The sequence below is a fragment of the Microtus oregoni genome, unplaced genomic scaffold (genome assembly GCF_018167655.1).
Source record: "Microtus oregoni isolate MIOR12 unplaced genomic scaffold, Mior012 000047F_ref0000412, whole genome shotgun sequence".
Classification (NCBI taxonomy): Eukaryota; Metazoa; Chordata; class Mammalia; order Rodentia; family Cricetidae; genus Microtus; species Microtus oregoni.
This window is the reverse complement of record NW_024543221.1, coordinates 5,474,758-5,495,205: the sequence shown is the minus strand read 5'-3', so window position 1 is coordinate 5,495,205 and position 20,448 is coordinate 5,474,758. Positions and strand designations below refer to the sequence as shown.

Sequence of the window (20,448 nt, the reverse complement as noted above, 5' to 3'; positions counted from 1 at the left end):
ACCAAATTGAACCCATTATTTCCCCCTAAACAATTTATCTTCCTCAAGAAATAGCCCAACACATGACCATTAATGGGTTGCCCATATCCTAGTGGACGGCCCAACACCCATGCATGTGTGGGTATCACTAATTGAACTCAGGGAGTGTTCTAGTTTGCTTTCTGTTGTTACGATATAAACACCAGGTCCAAAAGCAGCTTGGGGAGGAAAAGGTTTATTTAATCTTACAATTCCCTGGTCATACTCCATCACCAAGGGATGCCAGGCAGGAACTGAAGGCATGATCTGACGCAGAGGCCGTGGAGAAAGCATGTGTACTGGTTTGCTTCTCTCTGACTTACTCAACTGCTTTTCTTACATAACCCAGACCTAACTGCCTAGGAATGTCACCACCCACAGTAGGCTGGGACTTCAGAAAAATGCCTCAGAGACAAGGGTACAGGCCAGTCTAATATAGGTAATTCTTCCGTTGAGGTGCCCTCTTCCCACACTACTCCAGCTTTGTGTTAGGTTAGTAACCAAAAATAGGACATGAAGTTGGGAGGAAGGAGGAGTGACGGACACTAGGGGGAGCTAGAGGGAGGTAACAGCAGGCGAATACAATCAGAATAATCAGTATAAATGTACGTTTTCAAAACTAAAAAATATTATTTAAAAAAGGAATAGCCCCCAAACCTGCCAAAACATCCCCTTTCCGTCAAGCCCCACAGTTTCCACCTCTTCATAGCAGTCTTCACAATTATCCTTTGTATCTCTTCTTCCCTGGGCGAATTGAACATCCCAAGAACAAGGGGTTCAAGCCTGAAGCCCACTCCCTGGGGTTGAGTCCTGGACACAAGTCTACCAACGGCTCATTTGTCATCTCTGAGAATATGTTAAGTCTCTGTCACTTCAGTCTCCTCATTTGCCAAGTAAGAATTAGTGATAGTACCTACCCCTTGCCGTGACTGTGTTCATAGAATGTTCAGGCTATTGCTTGGCACTCAGTAAGTGTTCTGTGAATGCTAGATCCAGACACCTTTGTAATGTGTCTCTCACCTGAATCTCTGCTATACATCCATCTCCCAACCCATCTGACTTTGTTGGAGTAGGTGTGGATTTGTTGGGGGAAGTATGTCACTGTGGGGGTAGGTTTTGAGGTCTTATATGCTCAAGCTATATCCCGTGTGGGACACAGTTTACTTCCTGTGGTCTGCAGATCAAGATGTAGAACTCTCAGCTTCTCTAGCACAATGTCTGCCTGCATGTCGCCATACTTTTTACCATGATGATAATGGATTAAACCCCTGAAACTGTAAGCCAGCCCCATCTAAATGTCCTCCTTTATTAAAGTTACCATAGTCATGGTATCTCTTAACAGCAATAGAAACCCTAACTAAAACCCTAACTAACACCATACAAATCTACCATGTTTCTGACTTTTTTCTTAATTCTCAGTCATATAGGGCCATTTGGGCCCTCTCTTATACTAACTCTGACATCTCTAATTTACCCCAACAACAGGGGCCCAGTAGAATAACCAGCCAGAGATACATCCAACTCCAGCCTAGCAGTCACTGATAAATACCCAAACGCAATTGCTGGTGCCATTCATCCACAACAGCTAATGCTATCCACACACGTTAAGTATCAAAGTAAATGGTCATCCCTGAATCCGATGAGGAGTGATATTCCTGGCAGAACTATCCAGAATATAATAATCTTGACAATGCTTAAAAACTCTATCTCCAATGATAAGGCATGCAATTGTGGATTTACTGAAGAATTCCTTTTGATTGATAATCGTGGAAACTAGAAAGTTCTACCAAAATTAGAATTGGTAAGGATTTCACCCTTGGATAAAAGTTCAGCAGGCTGAAAATGCACCCTATAATAAATCTGTTAGTGTCTACACATTGCTGTAAGAATTTGATATTGCAAAACCTGACTCGGGAAATTTGGACCTAGTAAAATTAGTGGTTCCACGGAAAACTCACAGGGGCAGAAGCTATAATTTTAGAAACCTGACTAATCTTCATGAATTTTTCATGGAAGATAATTGATCTCAGTGAAAATAGTTTTAGAAAAATGATAATGGAAAGATTTGGAGCTGATTTAATGAAGCTATGAATTAAACTGGCTGAGCACAGTGCACTACAGAAATAGCTTCCTCAGTAAAGTCACCAGCATGGACAAGGTTCTCCTTTAGGGACTCAGAGCTCTAGACACGGGTGAAATACTAACCTTGAGGGTAACATCAAACTACAGCATCAGAGATGTCTATGCGCTACCAGTCAGCAGTCTTACAGAGGATGGGTATTCCGCATGCCAAGGACAAACGTTTAAGGAGCAGCAATTTGTTTTCCTCTCAGCCTTTCCCTCTAATAATCTATTTATTATTTATATATTTAATTTATTGCTCTATAAGCCTTTGTAGTGTGCCTCTCACCTGAGTCTCTGCTAGACTTGAAAAATTCTCCCAACCCAGCTGACACGCTAACGCCAGAGTGCACTATTAAGCACAGAAATCTACCACGTTTCCGACCTTCTTCTAATGGTTCAGTCACATTTGGACATTTTGGCCCTCCCTTGTACTGACTCTGACCTCTCTTTGCTCCAACAAAAAGTGCCCATAAAAATTTAATTTATGCATTAATTTTTTTTTCCAGCACTGGAGATGAAGCTAAAACCTCGCACATGCTAGGCAAGCATGCTACTGCTGGGGCACATCTCCGGCCCTTAGAGTTATTATTGTAAATTACTGTAGAGAAACTGCTGTGACTATGTTAATAATCTCTCATATCTGTGCTGCATATTCCACACTGTAAGTTGATTTCGTGAAAATATTTTTACTCAGTGTTCATGTCATCCTTGCAAAACCATTCATTAGTGTTCCTCCCTCACAGCTGAGGGAACTGAGACTCCGAAAGGCTACGAAATGTGACCGACACCACACAGTCAACAAGAAATGGAATCAGGTCCTTCCCACCTCAAGACCGGTGCTCATTCGATGACGCACTGTAAGAGTGCGTACGTTGGCTGGTCAACCACACAGCCCTGGCTGAAAACTAAGCATAAAGAAAGTATTTGGTGATGGAGCCAGGATCCCCATCATTCCTGAATGCCTTACACCCCAGTGTCAACTCTGAATCCTCAGATTCTACTCCCCTCTAGCTGCTCTAGAGCTCTGTAGGTGGAGAGAGGTGGTGTTTGAATAAACACAGGCTGAATCTCATTACACACCTCAAGTCTTCTCTCTCCTACTTCCCTTGGGGCCAAGCTGACCAATCTCACACACACAATTGAACTTGCACAAAGAAGGGCAGGAGAGGAGGCTAAAGTCATTCTCTAGAGGTGCCCGACACTCTCTTCCCTTCTAGAATCCCACCGTATCAGAGAACTCCCTGTGGACAGAGTAGGAGATACTGAGCTTGTTATTTCCTGAGGTACACCCCAACAGCCAGCTCTGCAAGAGACTTCAAGCCACTTGATGGCACCTGCGGAATTAGGCATGAGTTTCCTGTATGTCACTCCTCAAATAACGCTGTTTTGACTACCAGCCAAGACTCTCTCAAGCCGATAAACAACATTCAAAGGCCAGCCCTTTGCTCTTCTTGGGTAAGGGTTCCCTAAATTGTTCTGTACCTGAAAGATAACGACAGAATTCCATCAGTCACTCTGCGTCTGGAGGAGCAGCTGTCTGCTCCCTTAGGTCTGAGTCCATGTGTCAGTGATTAGAAGATTCTAGATGTACCTCCATGTACCTCTGACTATCTGCTACTGAACTCAAGAATGTTCTGCGGTACAGGCATGGCAGGTTCTCACATAGTTGAAGCATTCCTCTTCCAGAAGCTTCTCTGACTAGAGATACCATGCTCTGAATATGTTCACAATTCTGTGTTCTGAGCTCCAGAAAGCAGCAACTACTCCACTACATTCTCAGTGAATCTTCTCAAGTGCAGAACTGTGGGTTGAACAAGCTCCTCACAGTGAGCCAGGGAAGCCAAGGACGCCAGGGCCTCTCTCCAGCCTTTCGATCACTGGGCCCGACTCTGCTGTCCTGTGAGGAAGGCAGATTGCGCTCTTAACTGCATGAGCCATGAGTCTAGTAAACACCCACCACTCAATCTGGTCAGCCCTCAAGTCCTTCAGCCCTCATCCCTTTGAATTTCACAGCTACCTTTAAGCCCAGTTTTCAGACCTTCTGCTGATGTGTTTCTTCCAGGGTGTCTGAATAGCTGACTTTTTCTCCAATCCCTTTTCCTTTGCCTGATTTAACTCTTGTCCTGTGTTGATTGCTGTCTTTGAATGCAAACTGTATGAAACAGGTCAAGTGCAAGGCCCAAGGATGCCCACTCAAGAGGACCATCGTCTTAGGGTGACACTGCTCCATGAGACAGTTGAGACGCCTAGTTGAGCATCCTCGACTACGCTAGCATCCATATGCTACAGGGTCTGAGTCCGGCATGGATGGATCCTCCTTTCCTGTGGAACTGAAAGTCAATGTTGAGGTTCCCAGTAATGAACCCAGAACACGGTGACACATGTCTTAAATGTGAAATACAATCTGTGCTCTTTTCCTTATAATCAGACAGGGTTAGAGCTAGGGCTGCTGCTGAGTCTTATCAGTAATGTTTGCACTGGGTTTGCAGGCTGTCTTCACTGCAGGATCCAAACCCACAATTCTAGGCATGGGCCAATGGTTGTCTCATTATGGCTTACTGTGGTGGGCCTGACATTTAACTGGGCTCTCTTTCTCTTTCCTTCTCTTGTTCTGATATAGACACACATCATCCTGCCAGAAAGGTGATGCTTTTTTTGTGATGTGCCAAGCATTTCTGAAAAGGACAAGGGCCTACTGTTCACACTTCTGGTGATGTTTGAACAGAGACTCAGAGCTGGCATTTAAGTCCCTCTTGCTGGCTTCTCAGGTAGTCAAATTCCAGAGAGGATAATAAGGTCTGAGACCACTGTGTCTTGAAATCACGAGGCAGGTGTCTTCCCTGAGGTGCCTGGGGGTACAGTATGGAGACTGAATGAAAGAGGCTGTGCAGGGAGAGCAAAGCCCCAGAATCAGCTGAGAAAGAGGAACAGCTGCAGAAACGGGGCTTATTTTATGTACCAAGTACAAGAGCGGGTACCTTACGAAGCTCTCTTTCTGCTGGTTTGGACCACCCAGTGAAGTGGGTGGACGTCTATTAGGAGTGACTGCCCCGCACCCCAGCCGAGCAACTGCCATCTTGGGGATGTCAGCTGAGCACCTTGCAACAGGAATATCCCAGCTGAGCTGTTTACATCCCTTCCTGGACACGGGAGAGTCGAGAGACTCTCACCTCCGTATCCAGCTGCTCTCTGACAGGAACTGGACAGGTTAGTGTAGGTGAGATGGGGTGCAGTGGTGGCGGCAAGGGGGGTTCTCATCTATAGCTATGGGGAAGGAAGCTTCGCCCCTGATGGATGAAGACTTTCCAGGTGTGGCATTCTGGGGGCGGAGCACCCACACTCCTGTAAGTAACCCTTCACCCATGCTCTGTAAAGAAGCCCAATAAATTCATTGGTTCCCTGGAGAAAACTCCGGTTGACTCTTAGGAGGAGGGTGGATGCAGCTTACATCCGCCCCTGAGGAGGAATCTTGGCAAAGTTACATAGCAGAATATGGATTCTATTCACCCCAGTACTGCAGGAGGAGGTGTGGGACCCCCTTGAATGGGGACCTGAAGTGACACCTCAAAAGAAGAACAAAGGCCCCAAGTTAGCAAAGAAAAGTGGGACTAGGGTTTGAGGATAACAGCATTTTGTCATGCTTTGCAGAGTGGGTGTGGCTGATCTTAGCTCTGCCCCAAGCCCCATTCCTGGCAGTGCTGGGCATATTAAAGGGTTGCCCTCCTGCTGCTGAACTTGATTCCTTTTAAGACAGGCTCTCGCTGTATAGCCCAGGTTGCCTTGAACTCATGATTCTCCTACTCCAGCCTCAGAAGGCTGGGATTCTAAGCATGTGCCATCACACCTGCCTTGAAGCTTGGACACTAACGTCTCCAAAAAGGTCCCCAGAGTTGGCACCACTGGGAAGCTGTAAAATCTTTAGAAGAGGCTCTAAGACCCCAGTCTCTTTCTTCCCACCATGATGTGCCACCAGAAGCCCAAAGTCATGGATGGGGCCAAATAACCAGGGACAGAAACCTCTACACCCAGGAGACAAAAATAACTTTCTCTTTATAAGGTGGTAGCGATCTGTCAAGTTCACAGAAAGCTGAATGAGCCCCACATGATTTCAAGTGAACAACAGGAACAGCATCACCGGTGTCACAGCCAGAATGGACGAGAGGCCAGTCATGAAGGCAGTGCCACCAAGTGCTTAGACCCAGAACCCACCAGCCACTGTGTATCTACTGCTGTGTTGACAATACAGCTATTGTCACCTTGGTTACTGGCTCCCGTGATATGGTCACACAACTGTGCCAGAGTAAAGACCAGGGTGTGCTAATAAGTAAGTGCTCAGCTCGCACTCAGATGGGGGTGGGGGAGAGGGAGAGAGAGCAGGATGTCTAACATGTCCATTTGCCGAGTTCTGCGGTGTGAACACTTTCATCACGGGCAATTTCCACGTACTAATGACATCAGCAAACTCGCGGCTGGGAAGAACGAACAGGAACACACAATCACATGGCAGTCACAGTTCTGCCACAGACATGAGAGCTAGAACTCCAAGAGCCCACAGAATATTAACTGCGTGTTAGGAAGCAGGCCTGCAACTAGACATCTTTGTCTTCCGCATACTTAATCTAAGCTTACATAACTTTGGTGTTAAGAGTGGCCACACTGAACTGCTGGCGAATTCCCTAAAGAACAGAACACTTGGTTCCTGTAAGCCCCATGAGCCACTTCGAATACACAGTTCACTGGAAAGGAGAAAACATGGTTGCCACGTGGTGGTCAAGGGCCCAAATTCAAGACCTAGAAAAGTTTCTCGGGGCATCCAGGGATGTTGGAGAAGAACTACATGGGGTGTGGGAGGTGGCAGGAATGACCACATCGTGGTCAAAGTCTGGACGTTGTCATTTTGTTGAGGCTGTTTTGGGATCATGAGCAGCAACTAGAACCACACCCCAGTTCTGACTGAGGTTTTCCTGTCCTAGCAGAGCTGTGAGGAACGTGCTGGACATTCCCATGTCATCACATACAGTTCCCCGTGAGGAAGGAATGTTCTTCCTGTCAGGTACCTCACTTTCCCCGGGATCACCCGCCAGACTGTGTCCTCAAGAAGCTCTCCTTGCTTAGCTCCATCTCCCAGGGAGAGTCCTGCTGTAAGAGTGATCTGGAATCCATTCCTCCTTACTCACCTTCCATGCTTCATTTGGGGGTTCAGCCTTGGAGGAGAAGCGGCCGGGCAGATGGCCTGTTTGGCTCTAAAGAACAGGGGAAGGCTCTACACAGAGTCACATGCCACACAGTGTGGAAGTGAGCAGCCCAAGTCCCCCCAAAAGAACAGGATATAAAACAGAGCTGCGTGATAACGCTGTGTGAGGGCAATTAATTGTTGTCAAAGCATTTTGCTGGCTGCATTCATCGCTTACGTGGAGAATAAAACTGTCATAACGATGACAATTTTATTCAACATTGGTGCAATTACCGAGCCTAAAAATAGGGAGCAGGGGGATATTTTTCTTGAGGCTGAGCTGTTACCCTTGTCGCATGGCTGGGACTGCCACCCCCACCCCCAGGAAGGAGAGAGGACAGGAAGAAAGCTGAGACTCGCTGAGCATTGCTGCTATGAGAGGAGGGAGGGGCAGTGTGGAGAGGAGGGAGGGGCAGTGGGGGGAAGAGGGAGGGGCAGTGGGGGAGAAGGGAGGGGCAGTGGGGGAAGGAGGGAGGGACAGTGTGGGGAGGAGGGAGGGGCAGTGTGGGGAGGAGGAAGGGGCAGTGTGGGAGGAGGAGGAGCAGTGTGGGAGGAGGGAGGAGCAGTGTGGGGAGGAGGGAGGGACAGTGGGAGGAGGGAAGGACAGTGTGGGGAGGAGGAAGGGGCAGTGTGGGGAGGAGAGAGGGGCAGTGGGGGGGGGAAGACCAGAGAATGAGATTTCCTGGGCCAAGCTGGTAGAGACAGGCTCTGTGCTATGAGCTCTCTAGACACAGTTGACTTATGACAGCCATGGGAGGCGGCATGCCCCTCCTGTGACAGATGAGGAAGCGGGATCTCAGAGAAGCACCACTAAGATCGTCACCCCATCCTACCCAGAGCAGACAGGCACCCTAGACACGTGAGGCCTGCTGCTGTCCTGGCCATCATCAGTCGCTTTCCTCTTTCTTTCCCACATCCTATCCATCACCCTTCGTATACTACGTCACTCTTTTGGGAAAGCAAAAATACCAAGGCCCTGGAAGCAAAAAGACTCGAGGTTGGCAACTCGGCAAGTGCGACCTTGGCTTGGGTCCTTGACCTCTGTAGATTGTGTTCCATAGCTTCCAGCTATGACTATGAAGACAGTCGCAGTTCCTCCGTCATGGTGTCATTGTGAGGACTGAATGAGATGTATATCGAATGGCCGGCAGGAAGCTGAGGCATTGTGAGCAGGTAGAGGGCAGGGCAGAATTTCCTATATAGAGTACTCACCGTTATCAGGCATAGCAGATGTGACGTCATCAAGCCAGAGTGGAGCCTGACATTCTCCTCTCGCCTCAGCACAGGGTGACCTTATGTGACTCTCCACCGTCCATCCAGGTCACACCGCACAGCCACACAGGGCTACAGCAGGGAAACAGGCCCATACTCCAGGCCAGTCCAGGCACAGGCTATGCCCCTGAAGCACCCTGACCTGTGTGTGGTACATGAGTTCTAGCTTGCTCAACAAATGAATACTTGAGGCCCTGGGAAATTTGAGGCATTTTTCCTGTCTTGCTCACTCCTTCCTTTCATGGGGCATACAATGAGAGAGACAAAGTTAGCCACGCAAGCAAAATTCCGGGGAAGAAGCCTGCATGGTTCTAAGGCCACACCCCCCAGCAGCTGTGTGTATCTGCACGCGGCCTGCACACGGCTCTTCTCATTTACCGAGGCACCTGGCACACACCTGCGTTCCATCGGTAGTAGCCCATCAAACTTATTTTTACCATCAGGAAAATGAGCTTCTCCTGGGGGACTGGAAATTAACTGTAATTCCCATGAGATCACTGGACTTGTTTCCCAATCGCAGCTGATGGTGGGGGCGGGGGGGGGAGTTTGGAATGCTTTTTCTTCATAAATAGGTAAGAACTGCCCAAGAGGCACTGGCAGCTTTGAATGATTTTAAAGGACCGAGGGAAGAATCGCTCACCTCCCTTGAATCCATGCCCCCAAGCACTCCCTCTGCCGCTGTACGCCTTAAAATCTTTTCTCATAAAAGTCAGTGCTAGCCGCTGAACTTTAGCAGGACCTCAAGCTACGGGGGCGACAGAAAGGGCATGTTCTCTAAGTCAGACATCAGGTTCAAAGGCAAATCTTCAAAGTTCCCTCTCTTTAATACTGAGAAAACAGCTGGGTTTTGTGGAGGGTTGTGCTGGGAAAGTCGTCTACAACATGCAAAGCCTTGGAGCATGAATTTCCCAGTTCCACGTTGACAATTTTTCATATTGGTGCCCCCTGTCAAAAGCTACTTCAAGCCCTTTTGGAAGAAGGTGAAGTATGAAACACTCATCTTGAGGAGCCCACAGACCCCTTCCTTACATTCTCCATGTCAGCTACTTTTGTGCAGGGTGGTGATGGAGTTAGCTTTGCACCTGCTACCCAGACCCCAGCACTTGCTGGCCATACCATCCTGGGAATGGTACCCATCTGAGGCCATGCAGCCTCAACAAGTTACCAGGTACGGGGAAGGCATTCCCCCCAAATGTGGTTGCAGAGGCTTTTATGCTACCGGCCCCTCAGGGAAGCTGCATTTTGGTTTTGTTCTTTTTTGTGAGTTTTATTTTTTCCCTCTCTATTTTGTTTTCTGTAAAAATTTTTAGAAACACGGTGTCATTTTGAAACTGTTTCTCCTACCTACTAGTTTGCCAACCATATGGAGACACAGCCAACCCAGGATGGGATGGAATGAAGGAGCCGGTGAGGTGAGCCACTGAAGTTGTTGCTGCATTTTAAACATAGCACACACTGTGTTACACAAACACCATTCAAAAACCTGAGTCACAGGATTCAGATGGGAGCGTATATAAATAGTGTGGGGTGTGTGTGTGTGTGTGTGTGTGTGTGTGCGCGTGTGTGCGTGTGTGTGCGTGTGTGTGCGTGTGTGACTGTGTGAGTAATGGTAGAAAAGCAAGGAAGTTTGGGAAATCAGGTCAAAATCATTGTGCCTAATTTAAACATCACAAAAATCTCAGCCTCGTCACTATTTACACCCCCTCATACAACTCCCACCCAAAAAAGGAGCAAAAGCCAAGTGGAAAATTCAAATAAGCGGATGTCCCCACGTTGAACTGAGCAGCATGAAGGCTGTGCAGCATCAATTGAAGTGATAATTATGTTGTCTCGCTTCCTGGCTGTCCACACCACAGGAGCTCTGCTCTCTGTTCTGGGCTTCACACTGTTTTGAGGAGTTTTTTTTTTTTTTAGGCTTTGGCTCATGCCAGCCAGCTGATTGGCATGTCATGACTGATGGAATTTTGGTGCAGAGGCAGAATACATCTTGGGGATGGTGAAGAATTCACACCTGGGACATGTTGCAAACATTTTAAAAATCCATTTTCTCACACTCCTCCCCAGTTTGCACTGGACATAACTTGCTGCCAGCATGCTGCCCCACACCCAGCTCAGGAGGTCACTGCTTAGGATCTTGGACATAAACAGAGCCTAAAATGACATGGCAGCAGGTTTGGGGCAGACCCCAGATTTGGGCCGTGCAATGAGCAAATCTGGAGGCCACAGCTCTGGAAAAAAAGAGTCTTGGTATCCTTAGTATCCATGAGGGTCTCGATCATCTCTGAAGACCTGGCCTTGGCCCCGAGTCATTCTGTCCCTTCGTTGGTGGCGTCTAGCTTCCAGCCTCATTCCTGCCATCCAGACAGGCAGTCCATGTGAACTTGCAGGGCACCAATGCTCAGTGAAGTGGATGAAGAGAAGCAGCAACTGTAGCTCCAGAGGTTGCGGGTTTCATCAGCTACAAGCTGGCACCCCCAACGTTCAGAGGGGCTCTGCCATCCATGTGGAATGTGAACAGCGAAGGCAGCAACACACACAGCAGCAACTGATGCACATGGGTAACATGGCCCTGTCTGCCGTGTGACTCCAGTTCCTTCCGATCAGTCTCTGTCAAGCTGGGCGTCTCCTCCAGCCACAGCCGCAGTGGTCCCCAGCCTCGGCCTCTCCATCAGCAGGGTCTGAGTTAGGAGCTCACTAAGGTGTAGATCATGCTGGATGCAGACAGAAATGGGAAAACAGATGTCAGCAGGAGCCTACAGCTCTCAACAGTCCCCTTTCGAGGCTGGAGCGCATGGCTTCACCCCATTCCTATCTCGTAGGTGGTTTCCAACTCTCCTACTGAGGCTTTGCTCCCCCCTCCACACACACAAAATGCAGAAATGTTGGTCTGTTGAGATAGCATCCCGTGTCCCCCCATGAAAGGTGTGTTGTCTCAGGATGCCTGGGAGCACACTCACTGGGATGACGACTGTGGCTGGCCACACTGCATCATGGGCCAGGTGCCTATGTGGTGATGGCACAGCAGATTCTTCCTACCACCGCTGCTGCCACATGCTCACATGACGACTGTGCCCAAGGGTCCCCAGGTGATACTATAGAATGTGTCAGTCCCAAGGGTCAGGATGAAGATCACTGTCACCGATGCTAGTGTGCGTGCATGAACAATCTTCAGGGCAAATAGCATAGGGGAATCTTAACTTGGCATAGATTCCCAAACTCCCCACTTTAGAGGATAAACAGTAAGCAAGCAGGGAGACCTGCATTCCTGTGGCCTGACAAGGTCTTCAGGCTAACTCTACAAGGCCGATGAGGTCATCAGAACTACGGTCTACTACTCTATCTATTTAGAAGAGGAAGAAGCACAGCTTTCCACATGAGAGACCCCTCAGGTTTCCACAGCTTGGAGCAGGAAGCATCTGGACCCTTCATGAAGGATAAAATCCTGAGGCTGGAGTAACCCTTGACTTAATGAAGAAAGCCCTAGAATAATTCTTTGACTCCCCAAATCCTCACAGCTGAGGTTAACCATGAGGCTACACTTCCCAGGCCTCTCCATCTGCTGACCCTGGGATCGAGGGCGGAAGCAGGAGCAAGCCAGCCTTCCAGAGTGTCAGGTTCCACCTCAGACACATGTAACAGAGAAGTGTAGCACACACTTGTAGCACACATGCCAAGTGTAGGAGTCTGGATAGTAGATCTATTCCTACTGAAAGGCCTGGGAACATCAGCCAACTGTACCATCTCTATCCCCTGCCTATCTCTGTCCTGTCCCTCACTTTGATAAAGACTCATCTAGGGGTCTAGGCTCAGCTTGAAGTTCAGTCTCAGAGTCATACTTAGTGTGTGACCATGATCTGTGACCTTGGGAAATGTTTCTACCATCCCATCACAGATCCAGCTTCCTCCTTTTACATATGTGGGTAAGGATGGAATGTTTCTGATAAATGTGCCAATGTATATGGAGTTTGTTTTGGAATGTTGGGCAATGTAACTCCCCAGCCTGCAACACCCAATCTGAACCCAGGGTTGGCTGTGAATTTAGCACCCCCACCCTCTTCTGCCTCTGCAGAATAGCACTGGGGTGTTTGGTGACATCCATGACCCTGCAAAAGGAGGAACAGGATAGCAAGGTGATCAGGGAAAGGCCCCAGAAATGAATACAAAAGGGAGCAGGAGATATTTCCAGAACGAGGAGCCTCAGGAGTCCAGACCACAGGATGACAGCTCATGGCTCTCTGCTGAGCTAGGGTGTTCAAGGGATGAGGTGAAGAGAGGGACCCGGAAGTGGAGCTGCAAAGTCGGCAGGATTTGCTCAATTAGGACGGTGTTATGAAACACGGAAGAATTGCAGCCTAAGCACTTAATGACCCAATGTGCCACTCTGCGGGGTGTGCCTGCCACTGGAGGGAGAAAGCCCACTGTTACAGTACCCAAGAACCTTCACAAACAAGCGGAGGGCAAAGGATAATGAGGCTGGCTCCTCAGTTCACTGACACCCCAATGGGCTGAGCTGCTGGGCTCTGAAGGGCAGGAAGCCCTGCTGGGAAGAAGCCCTTGACAGACCTTCCCTTCCGCTGCCTCCTAAGAGATGTTATTAGATGCTTCCCTGAGTTGCTAAGATGTGAGCGGAGGCATCTTCCTTCCCCAGAAACCCTTGCTCCTGAGTCAAGGTTAGACAAGTGGGACCAGTCTCAACTGGCCAGGATCTGCTGTTAAGGGCCACTTCCCCAAAAGCTGCCTCTCCAAGGCCAGACTGAAATCCCTTCCCTTTGCTGCTGAGACCAAAGCCAGAAGGAGACAGGACTCACCAGTACAGGTAGTAGAAGAAGGACAGGAGGTAGAAGGCTAGCTTACACCAGGCCTCCTTCTGGCAGTAGCTCAAGGTGTCCGCGTTCATGACGACCGGTGGGTCATAGGCTAGTTCTGAGCTGTCTGCTGGACAGTGGAAATACCTGCAGGAAAGAGGACACGACAGTGATGTTTCTGAGGCTTGGGACTTCTCATGCTGTCAGACCAAGGCCCCCTAGCATCAGACTTGTCCCTGAAAATCTGTACTTCCTGCCAAAGTCAGATTCCAACCATTGCCATAGCACAACTCGGTGGGTGTTTAAGTCCTCCAACGGATCCCTGGTATCATATGATGGGGCTCTGACAGAAGGAAACATGTCACCCAGTATTATGGTCTGGATGTGAACTCTCCCCCAGAGGCTCATGTGTGGGCACTCTTGGTACCAAGCTAGTTGTCCTGTGTGTGTGGAGGGTATGGAACTCTTAGGAGGTAGGGCTTCACTGGAGGAAGTAAAGAAAGTTATAGGACAGCCCCACTTCCCAGCTCCCTGCTTCCATCTTCTGAGATGTAACAAATAACACTGCAAGTTCCTGCTGTCGCAGACAGAGTCCCAGCCACCACAACTTCACTGTGGCAGGCTGTATTCCCTTAACTATGAGCCCAAACAACGCCGTTCTGTTTGAGGATGACTCTGATAGCCTGGGAAGCTCCAAGAGCTCCCTTTGGGTCAAGACATGGTGGAAGAATTGTATCACCACCTCCTCGGTGTCTACAATCTGTCTACATAGTGCCTTGGGCTATTTCCCCCTCCCCAGATTCTCATTTAAACCCCTAAATACTACAGGGAAACATTATAGAGTCATTTCAAAGGCTATGGGAGTTTTGTTGTTGTTGTTTGATAGAGGGGCCGGAAGAGCAAACTGAACATCTACCATCTCTGGGGAAGCTGGGAAAGAGAACTGTAATTGGAAGAGTCCTCACCAAAGGTCACAGCCACATCAACTCCACAGCTGCAAACCAAGGCCCAGAGAGCTCGTACAACAAATGGGGCCCTTGTCCATGTCTGCATCTCTCAGTTCATGTCCCACCGACATCTGCAGGGCATATCTTCCCTGTGGAGCCCAAGACCCCAGTGCAGCTGGAATGGCCCAGTGCTGCTCTTTGATCACAGCGGGGATGGATCTTGGGAGGCAGGGGCCCAAGCTGCCTCTCCTGTCAGGCCTGGAATAGTAGTGATTCTCCATCCTGAAGCACCAGGCACGGCCCTGACCTGAAGGCTGCCATGATAGCACATACCTGCAGAGCTGGCATCTCAGTCACCTCGTCCTTCCCCTTCAGAGAATTGCATCGACATTATCTGTCATCAACACTATGCTAAGAGGACATCAGAAGCCAGATTCAATGACAACTGCCAGCTCATAGCCCCTGGGCCACTCGCGTCTCCTCTTCTCCAGAGCAGATTTCAAACCTATTTGCTGTCACTGTGGCTTTGTTCCCAGGTGACCTCATTAAATGGAAGCAGAGCATCAGGGTGACCAAATGGCTGGGTGGGAAGGACCGACTCTTTTGCTTGCTGCTCACCAGACTGTCCTTCCCTGGATCTATCAGGAACCCATCCTGGGCTCAGCCAGAAAATGGAGATGCAAATTGTGATGCTGATGTAAGGTGAGTATTCAAACAGCCTCCCAAACAGCCACTAAAAGGCAGTGGCCAGGCCATTTTGACTGAAGCAAAGTGAATGCCAGGGTAGACCTGTCTGCAAGAGAAATGCCGTGGCATCGACCTGACAGAAAGGAGGCAGACAGGCCAGGGGTGTTAGCTTAGTCTGTGAAGTGCTGCAAGCGGAGGACCTCAGTCCAGCATCCAAAGCTCATGTTAATGCTGGGCGTGGTGATGTGAGGTTTAATTTCAGCACTGGAGATATCCAGGCCGTGACAACTTTCCCTGGCCAGGACCCGTCTCCGTTATCTCAGCTCCTTATGTCTTCACCTGGAGTTCTGTTGTGTTCCTAGTTATGATTTTGACTTCGACGCATCTCTGCTGGTCCATCCTTCACACTCTGCCAGGATCAGCTCCTGAGCTCTAAAGCAAAGTCATTTTCCTCCTCCAGAACTTCTCATGGCTTTCCAGCCCCTACAGACCCCGAGCTCTCCATCAAATCCTCTTGGACTCCCCACATGAGATTTCCAGCTGTTCATCAACTGCACCCTCCAAGAGCCCCTCTCCAACCATGTGGAAAGATAAAATTGTCCCCCGAGCCTGCCAAGGGCTCTCTCATGTCTGGACCTTCACGCATGCGTCTCTGGATTTTTCTGCACTCTTCAGAATAACTTAAGTGTTTCTTTCCCTGCATTCCTACACATCATCCTCAGATGTCTGCTAAAAATGCAATTCCTTCTGCTGCTAAGATGGACCTAGGATGAAGATTCATACGTATTTCCATCTAGGAGTTCTCTTCAATGCCTAGCAAGTGGTGTGTGCTCCATACCTTTCTTAGCGACAGAGTGGACAGTTCTAGGTATGGCCAATTCAAGGCTGTATTTTATGGGAAAGCAGCAATGATGGACCAACTGGCTTGGGGTTCCAGAGCTCTGGGACTAAAGAGTTCAAGGCAGGAACCTGATTCACACAACTACAATCTCCACTTCTCTGGTGCCCACTTCTGCTCCATATTCGTCCTACAGAAAACCTACACCGTGTGATCCAAAGCCCAGTCTTAGAAGAGAATATTTAACAACATAACTGTCCCAGGAAATCTGGCACAACTAGTAGGTGCTTTTTTAAAAAGGAGAAAACTTAAACATCATAAAGTTTGCCCTTTTAATGTGTATATACAATTCGATGAATTTTAGTATATTTATAGAGTTGTACATCTGTCGCCACTATCAACCTTCAGAGCATTTTCATTACCCTTACCTTCAAAAAAATTACCCACTGGGAGTCATTTCCTATTTCCCCTCAGCACTTAAAAAGTACTAGTTTACTTTAAGTCTCTATAGATTTGAAAATTCTGGAAATCTCCTATCAACAGACTCATATAATGTGTATTCATTGGGTGTGGTACAATAATGTTCCATGGTATGGATATACATTTTCTCTACCCATTCATCAGCTAAGAGGCTTCAATGTTGTTTCCATGTGTTGGATACAGTGACTAATGTTGCAGCTGCTTCTCACACTTACCTGCAGGGTTGGGGTTGATTAACAGAGTCAAGAGGACTTACTTCCAGCTCTGGAGAGTAAGTTTGTTCTAGGTGACTTTGTTTGTCAGTCTGACATAACCTATAGTCATCTCACAGGGGACCCTAAACTGAGGAACTACCTGGATCACACTGACCTATGGGCATGTCTATGAGGGATTGTCTTGACTGCTGACTGATGTAGGAGGACCCACCCCACTGTAAGTAAGTGGTGCCATTCCCTGGTCAGGTGGCCCTGAGTTACGTAAGAAAGTTAGTGAACAGGAGTCTTCCAGTGAGCCAGCAAGAAAGTCTTCCGTCGTTTCTGCCTTCAAGCTTCTGCTTGAGTTCCTGCCCCTCAATAATGGGCTGTGACCTCTAGCCTGTTTCTTCTCTAAAGTCCTTAGGTCAGAGAGTTCATAACAAGGTTTCTAAAAGAACGAGATGAAAGGCAGGCTAGTGGCTGATCTATCTGGGCACACTGCCATTGGGTGGAAAGGTGAAGGAGGGGGACCAGTCCCCAAAGACCTACCTCCAAAAATGATAGAAAAGCAGGGGAACGTTCAGCCCCAGGGTGAGCCACTCCTGCGCACATAGGAACATGATGCAGAAGAGGCTGTGGATGGAGTACTCCGGCAGCACCAGCTGGAGGGGAAGCAGAGACACACACAGGCCTGGTCAGAGCGAGGAAGCTCGGCACCCATTCACTGCCTCCCAGGCGAAGGTCGGCCTATAGCACAGCCACTTCCTGTGACTGACCACATTGGGAAAATGCTCCGTGTTTGGGACCCAATCCCAAGTGGACACAGGCCCTCTGTCCTTGCCTGGGAACAGGGAGGAGCTTACCCAGTACCTGGGCTGTCTGGAAAAGCGAATAGTGTTCTGTATTACCTGCTACCTGTGTTTCCAGCTCCTCTGTGCCCTTCTCTAGCTAATAGGTGTGTTTATTCCCAATACAGGAAGGTGAGGAGTTCCTAATACAGAATAGCAATGGCTGACGATAGGCAGATCAAGAAGACCCTGAGAGTAATGCCAAGTAGCAATGGTGAAGATAGGTCACCTCTATGTGAAAGGAGAGAGATGAGCTCAGACTCAGAGGGGCCAGATGGAAGAGCAGCCAACTGGAAGAGGGGCATCTCTTCTGGGTGGGTACATGTGACATAAATGAAAACTGTAAGCTAAAGATGACTGGGAGGTGGAAATTCAACCCCTTCCAGTAAGGAAAGCTATAGGTATACAAACACACTCATGCAGGCAGAATGCATACACACACACAAACACGCATGTGCATGGCCTATGCATCATCACGAATGCTCTGGTCTGCCAACAAACACTCTCTTTCAAGGGCCATCTCAAATTTGTTTCTAAAGGAAGCCCTGCCCATCCTCTCCTGCACCACTCATCCGCATACCTGATCCCTTTCATAAACTTACAGAAGAGGAGAAATACTCAAGTTTCAATTCACCGACTATTGTCTAGGAGGTGAAAAAGAATATTACATTTGCACACTCGCATCTGTGCCATAGTACGTGCATGCAGGTCAGAAGACAGTTTGTGGGAAACAGTTCTCTCCCTCCACCACGTGGGTTCCGTAGATAGAGCTCAGGTTATCAGGCTTGGTGGCAAATGTCTTTACCTGCTGTCATCTCTCCAACCCTGTCATGACATGCTTTCTGACCCAGCCTTAGAGACCGTCCCATGATCTGTCTACATGGGTTCTCTCCCATGCCTGACACACTCCACAGTCTGACTCGGCCAGGGTCTATTCTATTCCAGTCTCCCTTTGCAATGTGCTTTGCATGTCTTCCAACACATGTGACCAAATGTACTGGCCTGACCTGTCCCATACTTCTATAGCACGGCGAGGTGACCCATGAGATGCAGTCTGTGGTTACAGACCTAGATCTCTGTGGGTGGGAACAGCTGCTTCAGATCACTCTCCTTGGGTACAGAACTTGACTTTAGCCTTTCACTGTAGAGAGATGAGCTACCTGACCAGTCTGGCTCCTGTGGAAAATGAGGACATATTCACACATTAAAACAAATGTACATACAGGCACACGTGTGAGAAACGTATTTTGTAATTGGGGGCCATCTTTGTTATCTGGTGGAGAGTGAAGCACATTAACCTGAAGTTACTCGGTTGTGAGCTTAGACTCAGACACAAGCACTGTTCCTCCAGAGTCATGACTTCAGGGGGTGAACCAGGCACACCCTGCACCTATGAATCTCAATAGTGTGGTGGGAGGCATGTCTCCTCATTTCTCCTTAGAGAACCTCAAAGTTGTCCTTACCAGCTTTATCTGTACCCAGCAGGGCATCACCCAGCTGCCTCCCACGCATAGAGAAAGCCCACGTTCTTGGAGCTACCATGCCAGTCCTGCTCTGCCATATACATCTCTAAATTTTGTAACCGTCACTTCCAAGCACTTATGCCAAGTAATTAGCATGTTTAGAGTCAGCTACTCTGGGCTGAATCATCCATTACAGCTCTATTCCCATCTCCAAGGCCAATGACAAACCTATGAATGGTGACAGTTCAGAATTCATGTCCCTCTATCAATCACATGGCTCCTCTTTCTTTGGGACTTCATTGATAGCAGAAGCTGTGACAAGCAGGAAGGATCTGTCACTAGTCCCTGTGTGAAGGAAACTGCTTAATAAAGGCCAGCTCACCTTTTAGAAGTAAGGAGAAAAGCTAGCAAATCCTTTCAGTATTCTGCATTGTTCTTCCAACCGCCTCTGAGTATCTAAAACACTGAGCAGGCTCCTCCCCTTAGCCCTAGGAGACTTCACGCAGCAGCAATGCCCTTGTGGTGTACTTACTATCCCTCCTGCCTCTCCAGTACCCCTTGTCACACTGATATGGACGATGTAAGGATCTTATTCCTTCCAGACCAGCTGGAGCTTAACCAGACCACCTGCACTGGTCTGCACCATGGGCCTCTGCACCACCCCTCCTTGTTACTCCTTGGCCTTTGGAGCATAAGACATTGTGTCCCAGATCCCAGCAGTTGGAAGAGGCCCCATGGGCTGTGAGTGGAAACTATACGAGAAGCCTGGAACACTTAACAGCCAATGAAAAATGTCCCAAAGTCCTATTTTGTTCTCTCTTGACAAAGTAAAGAACAGTTACGACAATGGGTATACTCCATCATCCTGACACTGTAAACAAGGAGAGGGGCCCCAAGGCAACCTGTGATGGGCAGACTGAGAACAAGACATAAACTTTTGTTGTTCTGAGCTACTGAGAGTCATCTGTTGCTTCTCACTATGACACACTTTGATCCTTCGTGTCTGATGTAGTCAGAGCCCCAGAATGAGAAATCGATGAGAAAACCGAAGCTGTACTCTTCTTCCCTCTTCATCCTCCCTGAGCATCCTTCTAGACCTTTGTTTAATAAGCCACTGGGGATGGTGTGACATGCTCTTGTCACTGGGCATGTTGAGCACCAGGCAAAAGGCCACCAGGCAGGCATAATGCTTATTCATCCCAGTGAGCAGCTAGTTGGGTGGCTCCCTCCCAGCTCAAAGAGAATAATGGTTAGAGAAAGATGCCCCAACCCTAACCTACCAGAGAAAGTACAAAAAAGTTGATTGAAACTGACCATACCCCCAGCCAGTATCATCCCTTAGCATTGGCAGATACTGTTTTCTGTAACAGGATTGTTGAATGGCACCAATCGCTGTGATTCACTGAATGAATTATAAATAGAAACCACTTCATGCAGGCCACAGTCTGCTGAGACCCCATGCCCTGCTTTCTGTAGTTATAAATAGTAAAACTGGTCTCACTATAGATATTGCAGGGTTGCTATAAAGATGGCAGCCAA

The 20,448-nt window shown here is 48.4% G+C and overlaps 1 protein-coding gene across 3 annotated transcripts in view; it reads right to left on the bottom strand.

Annotated features, from left to right (window-relative positions):
* Cnih3 (cornichon family AMPA receptor auxiliary protein 3) overlaps positions 1–20,448 on the bottom strand; it is a 114,079-nt gene that overhangs the window by 7,849 nt on the left and 85,782 nt on the right. Inside the window, exons 4-7 of one of the 3 annotated variants that reach the window (XR_005972618.1) lie at positions 17,148–17,260; positions 13,456–13,599; positions 8,588–11,358; positions 118–6,611 (exon numbers count right to left, since the gene is read on the bottom strand). Coding sequence is in view for 1 of the 3 variants with exons in the window: in XM_041635292.1 (XP_041491226.1) it covers positions 11,331–11,358; positions 13,456–13,599; positions 17,148–17,260 (285 nt within the window). In the remaining 2 variants the exon portion in view is untranslated. Of the gene's footprint in view, positions 1–117; positions 6,612–7,962; positions 11,359–13,455; positions 13,600–17,147; positions 17,261–20,448 lie in introns of those variants that run through there. The other 2 variants (XR_005972619.1, XM_041635292.1) reach the window with 2 other exon arrangements.